Raw genomic sequence first — 16,383 nt, 5'->3', positions numbered from 1 at the left:
TTTAAAAGATTCTTTAAACTGGTTTCCAATTCACAGCAATGCTACAGATGCGATACAAATTCTGAGTCAGGCCTCAATGTGACTCATGAGAAGTGATGTGGGAATTCCCTGGAGTAGATAGTTAAGCACTGCTTGGATTTGACACCACATAGCACGTGATTCCAGTACAGTATTAAAATAAATGTTAAAACTGTTTCAGGGATTCCTTGGACCTCTTGGGCATATTTTTAATTAACCTACAGATAACAGTTTAGGCACTCCCACCTATATTCAGTATAAATTTTAAATGCTGGGAGAGGAGCTTTATGCGTGCATGGACAGACCTCCCTCCTGGGTAAGTGAATCGGATTTCCAGCCAGGTATTGTAAACAGGGTACTGCCTGGCTAGAACTCATACTACCACTACTGGTCTGAGACAGGTGACAACAACTTACATTTACAAATAATAAAGAATGTACTCCAAGGAATTTACATTAAATTTTAAATAAAAGGGGGGTACATTTTACCAAAGAGGAAAAAAACATTTTCAGGGATAGAACTTAAAATAACTATCTTAGACATTCCTAAATGGTCTTAAAGCTGGCTTATCTGGTGGAATGGGCCAGTAAAATTTCCACAATTCTCAACTAGCAAACTAAAATCAGATTAACTGGTTATTAATCTAATTGCTGTGCAAAAGATGACTGCCATGTTTGCCTATGTAACAATGGCTCCACTTCAAAAGAATTCATTGTATGTGATGCTTTTTGAGATATTTGAGAGGTATGATGAAATATATAAAGTCAAACGCATGATAAAACAAAAATTCTATGCAAAGTCTGTCAGTTATATAGCAACACAATAATTGCTAGACTAAAAAAGATCAAGGTTCATCCAGTTCGCCTTCTACCATCCTGCATAATACAACAATCTCATGTCTGGGTCTGTTGTTGACTAATCAATCTCTATCGCTTAGTCTGCAAGGGTGCAAAACTTTGGGAACCATAGGTCCAAAGTCACCTGTTCCTCCTAATCATGCTACACTTGCCAAATGTCATGTCTCAAATTACTCATACACTGTATCCCAAAATATTATTTTCTGAAAGAAATCAATCTAATTTGCATTTGAATGAATCAGTACTATCTGCTTCCACAGTGACAAAATCTTGAAGATAATTTGCATCCCTTAAGAGAAATGATGTTGTACATAGGATCATAAAGATTTCAACATTTTATATTCAGAACAAAGGAATCACACAATTTTTTGACAAGTTTAATAATTTATTTTGGATATATATTTCCATAAGTATAATTTTACCACTTGACTGGTATGCAGCCTTGAATCTGGGTGCTCTCCAGGTATCCATCATATAGTTCTCTGAGATGCTTTAAAAGTTCTTCAACATTTGCACCAGTTAGTGCAGACACTGGGATTATACTCTGCCTTACTTTTTCTCGAAGTAGAACAAGATTGGTTTTGGACTCTGGAAGGTCAATCTTGTTTCCAACGACACAAAATGGTCTTTCTGACAATCCTTTCTCATACTGCTCCAGTTCATATTTTAAATCTTCCAGCTGCTGCCAGGGCTCTGGTGTTGACAGATCAAGCACAAATAGCAGAAAGCGGCAGCGTTCAATGTGTCTCAAGAAGGAAACTCCCAGGCCTTTGTTTCTATGGGCACCTCTGATGATTCCAGGGATATCTGCAACTACAGAAAGAAATACACCTTTAAAATGCACAATAACATCCTCTTCAGATTAGTTTGCTATGCAAAAAAACTGCCTATAAGCAATTCCATTCCCGTCACTATATTTTAAATACAATAGCTAATGACATAGAAGTACTGAATTTTGAATTTAAAAATCACCAAAACCTCTGTTGTAGGACTTTTTTTTTTCAAAGCTCAAAAAGCATATACCAACAGTGAAAGGCTACTTTTTTTTTAAAAAGGATGAAGATTTGTAAGTTGGAATTCTTGTGCATCTCCCACTTCCTTCGCCCCACCAAAGGAGGCAGTGACTTCAGCTGTCTAGGCCCTAAGCTCTGGAATTGCCCCTAAAACCTCTTTGCCTCTCTCTCTCCACCTATAAGACACTGCTTAAAGCCTACCTCTTTCACTAAGCATTTGGTCACCTCACCTCTCCTAATGTCTCCTTCTTTGGCTCGGTGTCAATTTTTTTTCCTGATTACACTCCTGTGAAGCACCTTGGGACCTTTGCCTATGTTAAAAGATGCTATATAAATGCAAGCAGTTGTTGTTGACCTTTCACATCTGTATCCTAAGGTTTTAACACAGCTACTCGTCAAAACATGAGCAGAACAACTGGCGCACACTCGTTATTCTATTGTTTGGGTTGTTTGAAATATTAAAGTCTTGAGTAGCCATGGGCAGTTCCCCAGAAAAGGAATAATGCAGGAGGATGGACTGGTTGACTATTGAATGCTGTGGAGCAACAAGGAGGAATGACCCTAGTTGCAGGCAAAAAAGACATAATTAGTACTTTGACTAGGGTAATTTTGGTGCTGTGGATAGAATGGAAACCAAATATTTGGATAGAATGGAAACCAAACATGCGATTCAAAAAGAAAATTTTGAAAATCAAGAAAACAGCAGCTCGCCCCATATATGTCAATAAAGCCCAAGGACCAATTCCTGTTGTTCCTTGGGCCTCTTAGTTCAGTTGCACACTGCCCAGATCAAAATCAGCCCCAGGGACTCCGCGTGCATGGTTTACCTGCTATCTGCTCAAAGTCTTGATACTGTATCACACCAACATGAGGATTTAACGTAGTAAACGGATAATCAGCTACTGCTGGCCGGGCATTTGAGATTGTTCGCAGAAGGGAAGATTTTCCAGCATTGGGAAAGCCAACCTTAACAAAAAAGGAAATAATGTTTAGTTTTCTTGTCAAGCAATGCTGGCCAAATGTAAATGCATACTGCAGTCATATATCCCAGTGCAATTTTAAAAAGATATTACAACCCACTCTCAGATATAAACAGCCAATAGTTTCAATAACTATTGAGGAAACTGCCACAAAAAAAAATATTGCGCAGTGATATGGTGAAAACATAGCAGCCTGGGTAAAAGCTGTTTCACTTTTACCTATTTACTTCATTAGATTCAGTATCAGCAAGGAACTTTTCTGATTCCCTACTGGGTAAGGGCACCGTCTGATGCAGTTGTAAGCCAAAGATCATAAGGTCTCATGTTCAGTTCCTGGTTTCTGTTCGTAACAGATCCAACCATCATTGTGAATCAGATCACAAGAATCTTTACATTGCATATCTTTTATGAGAATTTGTAGCATGCTGGTATTGTAATCAATTTTTGAATGACTGATTTCTGGGAGAGAAAATACACAAACTGGCTGCACTTGACATGAAGTACAGGAAGCAGTCAGTAGTCTGCCTTTTCTTGCAAACAGTCCCTCATCAGATTGTTAAGCAATAAATCCAAGGCTTGTAATATGTTAACATATGCAAGGCTGCCAATGCGAGAGAAAATGCTATTGTTATTCCCAATGGCTGGACTACTTAAAATAAAAGTTTGGTTTTGCAAAAGCTAACCGGGGAGGAGAGGTGGGGGGGGGGTGGTGCTCATTGTCAGAATTAACATTTCATGATTTAAAGTAGACACGAGGCGTCAAGATGGCATGCAAGTGTCACAAATTTGAGATCTGCACTAGATATTCTTTCAGTTTAAGTGTCACCGGTCACTCCCTTAAACAGATCTCATGTCCCCTATGATCAGAATATACCTTTACTGCCCAACATCTAATTATATGATAGAGTGACCTGTAACAATAAGACCTCTGACTGTGCGCATTGAGTACACTGATCTCGCACGTGCCCCATATTAATTTCTCCTATCTTCTGAAAGGCAGACTGATGAGCACTCTAGTGAGAAGCAGCCAATTATAAAGCAACAAACTGGTTTGTCTTATTTGAAATACATGAATAGCGACTTTTACCTATTTCCTATCATTCCTCATAGCATCAGGAAAAAAAACGGAATTACAGGCCACATGTAATAATGCCTCAATCTAGTGTTTCTCACAGCCTCACTCTGGCTGGAAGCAATGTGAGGCCCTTCTGCCTCTCGCTGTTCCACTCTAGCTCTTGGTGTTGAGGACTGGCTTGCCGAGCTGCCGATCAAAACGATCATCTTGAATCAGACAGCTCCCCTCCCGTTGTTGTTGGTGCCATGGCAACCACATCGTTTGACCAGCTAGGCTACTACTGTACTATTCTGACATTACAGGTGCAAATATTTCTAGATGGTGGTGAGTGATCCCCATTATTTTAAACTGATACGTCATGAGTATACACAATTCTGTTAACCACTTTATTTCTCAACCAACATCTCTAAAAAAAAAACAGATTATATGGTTATTATCTCACTGCTGTTTGTGGGACCTTACTGTGTGCAAATTGGCTGCCACATTTCCTTACACTACAACAGTGACTACACTTCAAAAGTATTTCATTGGCTGTAAAACGCTTTGGGATGTCCTGAAGTCACGAAAGGTGCTATACAAATGCAAGTCCTTTCCTTTCTTTACTTTATTCCACGGTAAAGCATGTTATGAGCTGAAGTCTGAATGGGATAGTGGAGCAAAAAAATCTAGGGGTACAGATGCACAATTCATTAAAAGTAGCAACACAGGTTAATAAAGCCATAAAAAAGACAAATCAAGCAATGGGATTCATTTTTTGAGGGACAGAATTGAAAAGCAGAGAAGTTATGTTAAACTTGTATAGAACCTTGGTTAGACCACACTTGGACTAACGTGCACAGGTCTAGTCTCCATATTATAGAAAAGATATAGAGGCATTGGAGAGGGTGCAAAAAAGATTCACAAGGGTGATACCAGAACAGAGAGGATATCCTCATCAGGAAAGGCTCAACAGGATGGGGCTCTTTTGTCCAGAAAAGGGGAGGCTGAGGGGTGACCTGTTAGAGGTCTTTAAGATAATGAAAGGGCCGTAGAGAAAATGTTTCCACTTGTGGGGGAGTCCAAAACTAGGGGTCATAAATATAAAATGTTTGGTAATAAATCCAGTAGGGAATTCAGGAGAAACTTCTTTACCCAAAGAGTGGTAAGAATGTGGAACTCTCTACCACAAGGAGTAGTTGAGGCAAATAGCAGAGATACATTTAAGGGGAAATTAGATAGGCACATGAGGGAGAAAGGAATAGAAGGGTATGCTGATAGGGTTAGATGAAGTAGGGAGGGAGGAGGCCCATGAGGAGCATAAATGCCAGCATAGACCAGTTGGGCCAAATGGCCTGTTTCTGTAGTTTCGATGTAACTCGATATAAGTCATTATAAGTTACTCATCATCACTAGGCTGATCTCACAATGATTTTCTTTTTGATTCTGCCTATCTAGAATGTATGTACCACAGAAAAAAAAAATCAATATTTTTTATATATAAATATATTTTTTTTAAATGTTAAGGTAAGTTTCACTTTGTCATCAGTGGGAAGATGGCAACAGAAGCTCACCATAGGAGAAAAAGATGAGGTGGGGGGGGGGGAAAATAAGCGACAGGCTGCTCTTGTGCACTTCCTAGCAGTCAGTCTTACAGCTGTATCTGCAAAGGCCTCGAGGCAGGACTTCATCCTGTTCTCTCAGCTCGGGATGGTGATGGTGAAGGAAAACGAATAGGGAAAGAGGCAATTTTTAAAGTTACCATATATCTGCAATTCAAACTAGGTTCTTGTCTCCATTAAACCTAAAACACCTTAAAATGCATCAGTGTTGATGGAATTATTCAAGCTACGAGTATCAGGTGCAAATGCAACAATTCATAGACAAAATCATGTGGAATGGAAGTTGTAGTCCTTTTCAGGCTTCATTGAAAAGAATGTGTTAGGTAACATAATGCAGGGTGGAAATCGGTTTGAAAATTTTGGACCTTTTACTAGTCGGGCAAAAGTTCAGTCATATTTTCTCACGAGTAAGTTTGTCACGATGAATAAGTTGAATGAGACATTAGACGCATTTTGTCAAACGGTCATCACTTCAGACCTGAAACAAAGTTGCAAAAGCACTGCTTTACACAGCTAACATATCTTCAGTCCAGGCATCGCGCTACATTGTTGAAAATTGGCAGGGAAAAATAACTTTCATTTTTACATACCATCCCAGCATGAGCCATGGTCCTGAGCTCCAGCTGCAAGACTCGTTGCTGACCAGGTTCTCCTGGGGTTGCGGTCATCGGTGCCCGATTCTCGTTGGACAGAAAGAAACGGTTGCCCTTCCCACCAAGCCCACCGTACGTTGCTACGTATTCCTCTCCGTGAGATGAGAGATCAACAACTATCTTCCCATCTTCCTTGACCACAGTACCAAGAGGAACCTAAGGGCACAACTGCAATTTAATTTACCCGACAGATCCACAAAAATGCAAGATTTTGAAAGTTTTGGGTACCCACCATTACATAAGTGTTAGCTGCGTTTTTTCCATAACAATTTTTATTTCCTCCAGGTTCTCCATTATTGCCGCGATAAACTGACGCAATGGCAGACAGTGATTTTATCTGTCGAGCAACTGAAAGGTGAAATTATTTTAAATAAATAGAAGAGAATTTACCAAACGCTGACAAAAAAAAATCAGGGTCTCAAATTTAATTCGTTATAAATTCAGGTTTTGATTTATTTTACAGCTATCACAGTTGTATTCACCGTCAACCATCAATAACATTTCATAGTAGTGAGAATTAAACAATGACACATTCCCCTACGGTGGGTGCACACCTCGCAAAGACAAGGATCCTGCTGCCTTCTGATCTACCTGACCAAAGCAAGACTAATAGGACGACACACTGTGAAGCTTCGTTGCTGTGGCAACCATTATTCCGCAAATGAAACAAAATAACGCCACTGCTTTAGTCCATTTTATTCTGGGAAAACTGCCATGGATTTTTTTTTTTTAATTGCCCAGAAGTAGCCAATGATAAAAAATGAAACTAAAAACAAGTTTACAATTTTTACTGTTAACTGAAATCTTCCACTAATGAATCCTTTTAACATATTTTCTAGGAATTCTAACTTTTGGACCAGAAGATGGATAAGTTATATATGCAAATAGGAGTTTTTAAACCTATTTTTCTAAATCAATAGATTTTGACCGATCTACAATAACCTGCATTTAGAATATCAAATGATATGTTAAACTGAGGCCCTATCTGCCATCTCAGGTAGACGTAAAAGATCTCCTGCTACAATACAACTAAGAGCAGAGGTGCTCTCTCCAAGTCCTGGCCAATATTTACCTCTCAACCGACATCAACTAAAACAGATCATCATCATCATTGCTCGTCACTCCAAAATCCCTGGCTCTAAAGAGAGCCATTTATGCCGATATTTATGTCTACTCTTCTATTGCAGTTTCAGCCAGTGCGTGTTGTCAGATTTGGTCTCTCCCATAGCTTTCCACAACAGGAGATTAACAGGGGTCACGACGTCAACATAACTGACTCGACCTCACTAAAACAGATTAGCTGGTCATTAATCTCATTGTTGTTTGTAGAACCTTGCTGTATACAAATTGGCTGCCACATTTCCCTACATTACAACAATGACTACATTGCAAAAAATACTTTATTGGCTGTGAAGTGCTTTTGGATGTTCTGAGATCGTGAAAGGCACTATATAAGTTGAAGTTCTTTATTTTCTTTAGAATATGAATCAAAATCTTTCCAATACAGCATAATCCATATTCCGTTATATGTACATATGTGTATGTATGTACTTTATTCCCCTTTAGTACACTTAATAAAATAGACTGCAGTTTTTGTACAAAGTGACTATAAAGTGGATTATATATAATGACAATTTAGATGTATTGCATAGAATATACAGCACAGAAACAGGCCATTCAGCCCAACTGGTCTATGCCGGTGATAATGCTCAACATGAGCCTCCTCCCTCCTTACTTCATCTAACCCTATCAGCATATCCGTCTATTCCTTTCTCCCTCATGTGCTTATCTAGCTTCTCCTTAAATGCATCTATGCTGTTTGCCTCAACTACTCCTTGTGGTAGAGAGTTCCACATTCTAACCACTCTCTGGGTAAAGAAGTTTCTCCTGAATTCTCTATTAGATTTATTAGTAACTATCTTATATTTATGGCCCCTAGTTCTGGTCTCCCCCGCAAGTGAAAACATCTTCTCTACATCTATCAAACCCTTTCATAACCTTAAAGACCTCGATCAGGTCACTCCCCAGCCTTCTCTTTTCTAGAGAAAAGAGCCCCAGCCCGCTCAATCTTTCCTGATAGGTATAACCTCTCAGTTCTGGTATCATCGTAGTAATCTTGTTTGCACCTTCTCCAGTGCCTATATATATATATATATAACGGAGTCCAGAACTGTTCATAATACTCCAAGTGTGGTCAAACTAAGGTTCTATACAAGTTTAACATAACTTCTCTGCTTTTCAATGCTATCCCTCTAGAAATGAACCCCAGTGCTTTGTTTGCTTTTTTTTTTAAATAGCCTTATTAACCTGCGTCGCTACCTTTAGTGATTTGTGTATCTGTATCCCCAGATCCCTCTACGCCATTTAGACTCTTTAATATCCAAACAGTATGTGGCCCCCTTATTCTTCCTACCAAAAATGTAATACCTCACACTTATCTATATTGAAATTCATTTGCCAATTACATGCCCATTCTGCAAGTTTATTAATATCTTCCTGTATTTTGTCGCAGTCCTCCTCTGTATTGACTATACCCCCCCCCAATTTGGTGTCATCTGCAAATTGTGAAATTGTACTTCCGATTCCCAAGTCCAAATCATTAATGTAAATGGTGAACAACAGTGGTCGCAGCACCAATCCTTGTGGAACACCACTTCCCATCATTTGCCAGTCTGAGTGACCACCTTTAATTCCTACTCTCTGTTTACTGTTTTGTAGCCAGCTTGCTATCCGTTCTGCTACTTGTCGTGACTCCACATGCTCTGACCTTAGTCACTAGTCTACTATGCGGTACCTTATCGAAGGTCTTTTGAAAATCCATAATGTAATGGTTAGTTGTTCAACATAACTAACTTTGACTAACAACATAAAACAGATAGAGCAAAATGAACAGGGACATGCACTGCTCATTTATAAAAGACAGGTTTCCTTTTAAAAAAATCTTATTTCTTCACCATCACAGTAACCGTATATTAAGAAATTAAAGTCTTATGAAAATACTCTAAAGCAAGTTAAAATAGCACTATTGACACTATGGAACGATGAAGAACAAACAGTCTCTTAAAAGACACTAACTGAAGGCAATACTCTCAGGAGTTTCCGAACAGCTGGGAGGTTATCTAGTGAATAACTGAGCCGTACAACCAAATTCAATCCTGGACTGTGTGGAATTCGCAAATTTAGGTCACAGCAACGGCGCAGATGCTTCAATTAACCACAGCACCCCAGAATTAGCAAAGGGCAAATCAACAAAGAATCATGCTCTTGATTGCCATCCAGTGACCCCTGCAGGAAGGTGTGTGGACATTAGGGTCAGGCTTGGTTATGATGCTCCCCACAGTCAAACAGCCTGCTGACACTCACCATCAAATGAATAATGGCCACTAGAGGGCAAGCAGCACCCACAAAATTGTGCCCAGCAAGAGGAATGCAGAAAACTGGCAAAACGCTTTACCTTTTAAAATAACATGTCCTCCATCCCCTCCATTTCCACCATCGGGTCCTCCAAACTCTTTGCGAGGCTCACTGTGGAAAGTGGATGTTCCATCACCGCCTCTCCCTCCAAACACACTGACTCTTCGTTGATCCACAAAGAACCGGGTCTAAATTATCAGAAATTTTCTGGTTACAAATCATTTTACAACCTCAATTAAAAAAATTAAAAATTCCCCCTTTTAAAAAGCAAACTCTCTAAACACATGTATACAAAAGATTATAGTAATTTTAAGCTTAAATTTTCTTCTCTTTTTGTGAATGAAGTTTCTGTATTTATATTTATTGGATTGTAGGCAATCACACCTTTGTTGGTAATTGGTGTACGTGGTCATACCTTAAACATTATATGGCTAATACAGTTTTTCCTATCATACTAAATGCATGTGTTAAATTTATCAAGGCATTTAGAAATTTTAAGAATGAAGACTGATGAATATTACCAGTTTCTTTTCAGAAAGCTCCCTTTTCTTCCGGAGTCCTCGAGCCTTGGCATATTTTAAACAGCTTATAGTGAAATTTCGTAATAAAGTGTTGTTGGCATGAGGGTATGCCAACAGTTTACATGCCACATGTTGGCATAACCAAACACCTTCTACAGAAGTCTGCAGTGGAATCCGCTTTCCCAGTGACAAGATCTGTCTTATAGACATGGTAGGCTGACAAACAGGAATTAAAAAGAATAGTAAATACAAATCAATATAGGATCATTTAAAGTTACAGCACAGAAACTGGGCATTCGGCCCATCAGTGTTTTTCTTCACATAAGCTACCTAGTTTAATCCCACTCTCCTGCTTGCTCCTACATATGAAATCCATAATTTTACATCCATCACAGATAAATGAACAGAAGGGTCAATGTATAATATAGATTCATCACACTTTAGTCACAGATTCAAAACTTAGGAATATATACTGTACACAGGCTACTTGTAACAGGTGCAAACATAATACAGTATTGTACGAATTATCACTGTAACAATTCCAGACATCAAACTGTAAACTCAAGCACCATTCATTGTTTAAGGGCATCTCTACCAGACACGGGAATTCAGGTGATCATCAAGGCATCATCCCACTTCAACGCAGCTCTGCACATTGTGTTATATTAATACAGGTAATAAAAAGCCAGCAAGCTACAGTGTATAAACAACAGGGTGAGCTTAATGGGCTACCTTTTTATGTATCAAAGAATATAACTTTTTATGGCTCTAAGTTTTTGAGTACTTCCAACAAATTTTACAAGCCTGAGTAACAAGTGGATTAGTCAGATGATATCACTTGGTCAATCATATTTACTGCTGTACAGACCCAGCATGCACTCAAAACTTTTAAAATGCAATACTGCAAAACCAGGGTTTTACTGCCCAGTTTTTATTTCTTGCAGTTACAGAGCAGCTACTGGGCAGTTGTGTGAAGCGCCTTCAGAGGTTTGAGACTTGAGGCACTACATAAATATAAGTCTTTCCTCTTTCATACTGTTGAGCAGTTTAAAATCAGATATTTTGTCTCCCCAGCAGTGTAGCAGATTTTCCTTCTCCTATTAAAATAAACTTAAGAATTAAAGTCACATTGCAAAATTTGTTTGAACATTCCTAGAGTGTGGACAGCAACACTGAGTGTTTGGAGCAAATCAGTGCATTGACCCCCCCGCTAAAATCCCCCCCTTTCACGCATGGTCCCTTTTCCTTCCCCGCGGCAACATTGAGCCTCAAATGCAAATTAGGTGCTTCCCTTCAGGGACGTGGTATAACGCGAGTTCGGGGATTCACATGAGGCCTGTCGTTCTCAAGCGGACATTAACAGCAGCGCCGGGCCTTCTCCACTCATCTGAAGGAGGAAGGCAGTGCCCGGGAGCGATTCCCAAGCCCGAACCCGGGTCCAGAGAGCTGCAACCCGCAGAGACAGCCAGTTTCACCCCCACAGCGCACCCCTCACTCACCGGCCTCTCCCATAGCAACACGGCTACTTGGTGGGGAGGAGCAGCCGCTGTCACACGCACTGCTCAACCAGGCAGCAGGTGTCACAGCCACAGCTGGAGCTTTACACACACAAATAAACTGGGGATCAGAGGATGTTCACAGCTCAAATCAGAGAGCATTGTACACACATCCCAACAAATAAACTGGGGACCAGAGGATGGTCACAGCTCAAATCAGAGAGCATTGTACACACATCCCAACAAATAAACTGGGGATCAGAGGATGTTCACAGCTCAAATCAGAGAGCATTGTACACACATCCCAACAAATAAACTGGGGACCAGAGGATGGTCACAGCTCAAATCAGAGAGCATTGTACACACATCCCAACAAATAAACTGGGGACCAGAGGATGGTCACAGCTCAAATCAGAGAGCATTGTACACACATCCCAAATAAACTGGGGATCAGAGGATGTTCACAGCTCAAATCAGAGAGCATTGTACACACATCCCAACAAATAAACTGGGGACCAGAGGATGGTCACAGCTCAAATCAGAGAGCATTGTACACACATCCCAACAAATAAACTGGGGACCAGAGGATGGTCACAGCTCAAATCAGAGAGCATTGTACACACATCCCAAATAAACTGGGGATCAGAGGATGTTCACAGCTCAAATCAGAGAGCATTGTACACACATCCCAAATAAACTGGGGATCAGAGGATGTTCACAGCTCAAATCAGAGAGCATTGTACACACATCCCAACAAATAAACTGGGGACCAGAGGATGTTCACAGCTCAAATCAGAGAGCATTGTACACACATCCCAACAAATAAACTGGGGACCAGAGGATGGTCACAGCTCAAATCAGAGAGCATTGTACACACATCCCAAATAAACTGGGGACCAGAGGATGGTCACAGCTCAAATCAGAGAGCATTGTACACACATCCCAACAAATAAACTGGGGACCAGAGGATGTTCACAGCTCAAATCAGAGAGCATTGTACACACATCCCAAATAAACTGGGGATCAGAGGATGTTCACAGCTCAAATCAGAGAGCATTGTACACACATCCCAACAAATAAACTGGGGACCAGAGGATGTTCACAGCTCAAATCAGAGAGCATTGTACACACATCCCAACAAATAAACTGGGGACCGGAGGATGTTCACAGCTCAAATCAGAGAGCATTGTACACACATCCCAACAAATAAACTGGGGACCAGAGGATGTTCACAGCTCAAATCAAAGAGCATTGTACACACATCCCAACAAATAAACTGGGGACCAGAGGATGTTCACAGCTCAAATCAAAGAGCATTGTACACACATCCCAACAAATAAACCGGGGACCAGAGGATGTTCACAGCTCAAATCAAAGAGCATTGTACACACATCCCAACAAATAAACTGGGGACCAGAGGATGTTCACAGCTCAAATCAGAGAGCATTGTACATACATCCCAACAAATAAACTGGGGACCAGAGGATGGTCACAGCTCAAATCAGAGAGCATTGTACACACATCCCAACAAATAAACTGGGGACCAGAGGATGGTCACAGCTCAGAGGGCAATGTACACACATTTCAACAAATAAGAACATAAGAAATAGGAGCAGGAGATCATACGACTCCTCGAGCCTGCTCCTCCGTTCAATAAGATCATGGCTGATCTTTTCACCTCAACTCCACTTTCCTGCCCAATCTCCATATCCCTTGATTCCCTTAGTGTCCAAAAATCTATCCATCTCAGCCTTGAATATACTCAACAAGTGAGCATCTACAGCCCTCTCGGGTAGAGAATTCCAAAGATTCACAACCCTCAGTGAAGAAATTTCTCCTCATCTCAGTCCTAAATGGCTGAAGCCTTATCCTGAGACTATGCCCCCTAGTTCTAGATTCTCCAGCCAGTGGAAACAGCATCTCAGCATCTACCTTGTCAAACCCCCTCAGAATCTTATATGTTTCAATGAGATCACCTCTCATTCTTCTAAACTCCAGAGAGTATAGGCCCATTCTACTCAATCTTTCCTCATAGGGCAACCCTCTCATCCCAGGAATCAATCCAGTGAACCTCTGTTGCACCACCTCTAAGGCAAGTATATCTTTTCTTAGGCAAGGAGACCAAAACTGTACACAGTACTCCAGGTGTGGTATCAGCAAAGCCGTGTACAATTGCAGCAAGACTTCCTTACTCTTACATTCCAACCCCTTGTAATAAAGGCCAACATACCATTTGCCTTCCTAATTGCTTGCTGTACCTGCATGTTAACTTTCTGTGTTTCGTGTACAAGGACACCCAAATCCCTCTGGATACCAACATTTAATAGTTTCTCACTATTTAAAAAATATTCTGTTTTCCTATTCTTCCTACCAAAGTGAATAACCTCACATTTCCCCACATTATACTCCATTTGCCACCTTCTTGCCCACTCACTTAACCTGTCTATATCCCTTTGCTGACTCTGTGTCCTCCTCACAGCTTACTTTCCCACCTAGCTGTGTATTGTCAGCAACTTGGATACATTACACTCAATCCCTTCATCAAAGTCATTAATATAGATTTTAAATAGCATAAACTAGGGACTAGAGGTTGTTCACAGCTTAAAGAGAGCATTGTACACACACCCCACAAAATAAAACTGGGGCCCAATTTACACAGCTCAAATCAGAGAGCATTGTACGCACACCCCACAAAATAAAACTGGGGCCCAATTTACACAGCTCAAATCAGAGAGTGGTGTGCACACATCCCAACAACTAAAACCAGAGTATTTACAACAACATCTTGCGGTCCTGTACATTTATTTACACTGCTTAAATCAGACAGCCATATACTAATGGCAAAAACTGGGGACCAGAGTATATACACAGCTCAGATCAGAGAGCATTGTACGCACATCCCGATAACTGAAACTAGGGACCAGAGGATATATTATATTCACATAACTCAAATCAAAGAGCATTATACAAACACGTACCAACACTGAAAACTAGTGACCCAAGTACATATACACAGTTTAGAGCATTGTACACACATCCCAACAACTAAAACTGGGAACCAGAGTACATGCACAGCTCAAATCAGGGAGCACCACACACACCCTCCAATTAAAAAATAATATACGTATTTATTATATGCAACTCACACCTCTAATCAAGGAGCATTTTGCATGCAACTCAAACCAGGAAATTCTAGCTCTGGTCTCCCTTCACCTGAAACATTTTCTCTTTCAGGCACTGAATGATCCAGTGTTTTCTGCTTTTAATTCAGATTGCTAGCATTCAGTTTTCTTTTTTCTCTCAATATTGACATTTTAGCTCCTCACATAGCTCCAACAACTCCAACCCCCAAGAGGAAAGGGCAGGAGCTGGATCATCGCATAATGTCCATAATAAACCATTGTAATTGTTATGAAACTGAAGTTTGCAATGGAATTTCACAAATACTGAGGTCAAACATTTTCAAACCGAAGTAAAATACTGGATGCAATTTGAATAATGAAAATCCCATGATTTTGGGTTTTCATCACGAGATCATGAATAAGAACAAAAGCACTGCCAAAATTGAGTTTCAAAACAACAATGGGCCAGATCTTGCTGGAGCAGGGCATCTCGGGGGGGGGGGGCATTTTTTGCACCGTAATTCGCTGGGAATGCGAGCTGATAACGGCGTGGCGAGGGCAATGTGGCATCTGGGACCTCAGCGGGACCAACAGTGTATCTCCTTAACCAATGAGATGTAAGGATTGAGAAAGAAAGAGGAACGACTGAGAAGGAGGGTGAATTAGAGTCAATCAGGTTTCAGAAAGAGAAATAATGAGAGGGAAAGAAAGATTGGATTAAGAGTGAGTGAGAGAGAGAGAGAGAGAGAGAGAGAGAGAAAGAGAGAGAAAAAAAAAGACAGAAAAGTAAGAACATTTTTTTAAAATTTAAAAATTTGGCATTTTTAAAATCTCTAAGAACAATTACCACCTGAAGGAATGAGACTCCACAATTTAAATTGTTCAATTTATGAGGCTGATTGGCATTGCATTAACAATTATCACGTCATTAAAAAGTACTTACGCTGTTAATTACAAGACTTAACTTTCTGTGGCCAGTTTAATGGGCAATTAATACGCAAATCCAACAAGTTCTTAAAGATGACAGGGAGGCTAAGGGCGAGATGCTGTTAGTGTGAAGCAAACAGTGGAGCGACGTAAATCGACCAGCAAGTTCTGGAGATTCACAACTCACGGCATATCTCTTAATCCCCTGAATTTGCTGGCCGATTTGCACATTAATAATGGCATGCATCTTTAACACACCATTATTTTTCCAGTAAAATCTGGCACACTCACTCAAGCTGGCAGTAATTTACATTTTTTGGGGTGGGGGGGATGGGGGAAACAAAAAGGCATTTGGCATCTGGATGATGATCCATGAACTTCCAGGAGCTCATTCAAAAACTGGACTCTGCAGTTCAAAACCAGGTCAGCAATAACCTTGACCCAACTGAATATGCAAGTGTATATTTTCTAAATAATTTTATTGCAAACTCAAATCTACAGTACTACAAACAAATGTTTTTGGCATGATCAAATGTGAAAAGGTGAATGTAAATTACAGTATTTTATACATAGACATTTTATTTTCTTAACCGAAATGGCAATGTTATGCTATTGAAGTATAGTACTTGCCTTTACTACGGTAGTAATCATTTCTTTAATGGAAGGCAGCTTGCACACATGCTATATTGATATACAGTCCTCATCTATG

General features: G+C 40.2%; 1 protein-coding gene across 1 annotated transcript; it reads right to left on the bottom strand.

Annotated features, from left to right (window-relative positions):
• Positions 1–1,239: 1,239 nt before the first annotated feature.
• On the bottom strand, positions 1,240–11,729 carry mtg2 (mitochondrial ribosome-associated GTPase 2). The gene is made up of 7 exons (XM_068000775.1): positions 11,629–11,729; positions 10,130–10,345; positions 9,649–9,796; positions 6,427–6,542; positions 6,132–6,350; positions 2,716–2,854; positions 1,240–1,688 (listed from the first exon to the last, which is right to left on the bottom strand). Exons 2-7 carry the CDS (start codon positions 10,337–10,339, stop codon positions 1,294–1,296), a joined length of 1,227 nt encoding a protein of 408 aa, XP_067856876.1. The 5' UTR covers positions 10,340–10,345; positions 11,629–11,729; the 3' UTR covers positions 1,240–1,293.
• Positions 11,730–16,383: the final 4,654 nt, after the last annotated feature.

Source organism: Heptranchias perlo, chromosome 19, assembly GCF_035084215.1.
Source record: "Heptranchias perlo isolate sHepPer1 chromosome 19, sHepPer1.hap1, whole genome shotgun sequence".
NCBI classification, from domain to species: domain Eukaryota; kingdom Metazoa; phylum Chordata; class Chondrichthyes; order Hexanchiformes; family Hexanchidae; genus Heptranchias; species Heptranchias perlo.
This window is presented reverse-complemented; position numbering and strand designations above follow the sequence as displayed.

What these genes read in the sequence shown, in the direction of transcription:
- mtg2 (XM_068000775.1), bottom strand. Translation starts at nt 10,339, where the DNA reads ATGTCTATAAGACAGATCTTGTCACTGGGAAAGCGGATTCCACTGCAG. An exon ending in AGGACATGTTATTTTAAAAG is followed by an intron (nt 6,543 to 9,648) that starts GTAAAGCGTTTT and finishes TTCACCTTTCAG; the next exon opens with TTGCTCGACAGATAAAATCA. An exon ending in AGACTTTGAGCAGATAGCAG is followed by an intron (nt 1,689 to 2,715) that starts GTAAACCATGCA and finishes TTCTTTCTGTAG; the next exon opens with TTGCAGATATCCCTGGAATC.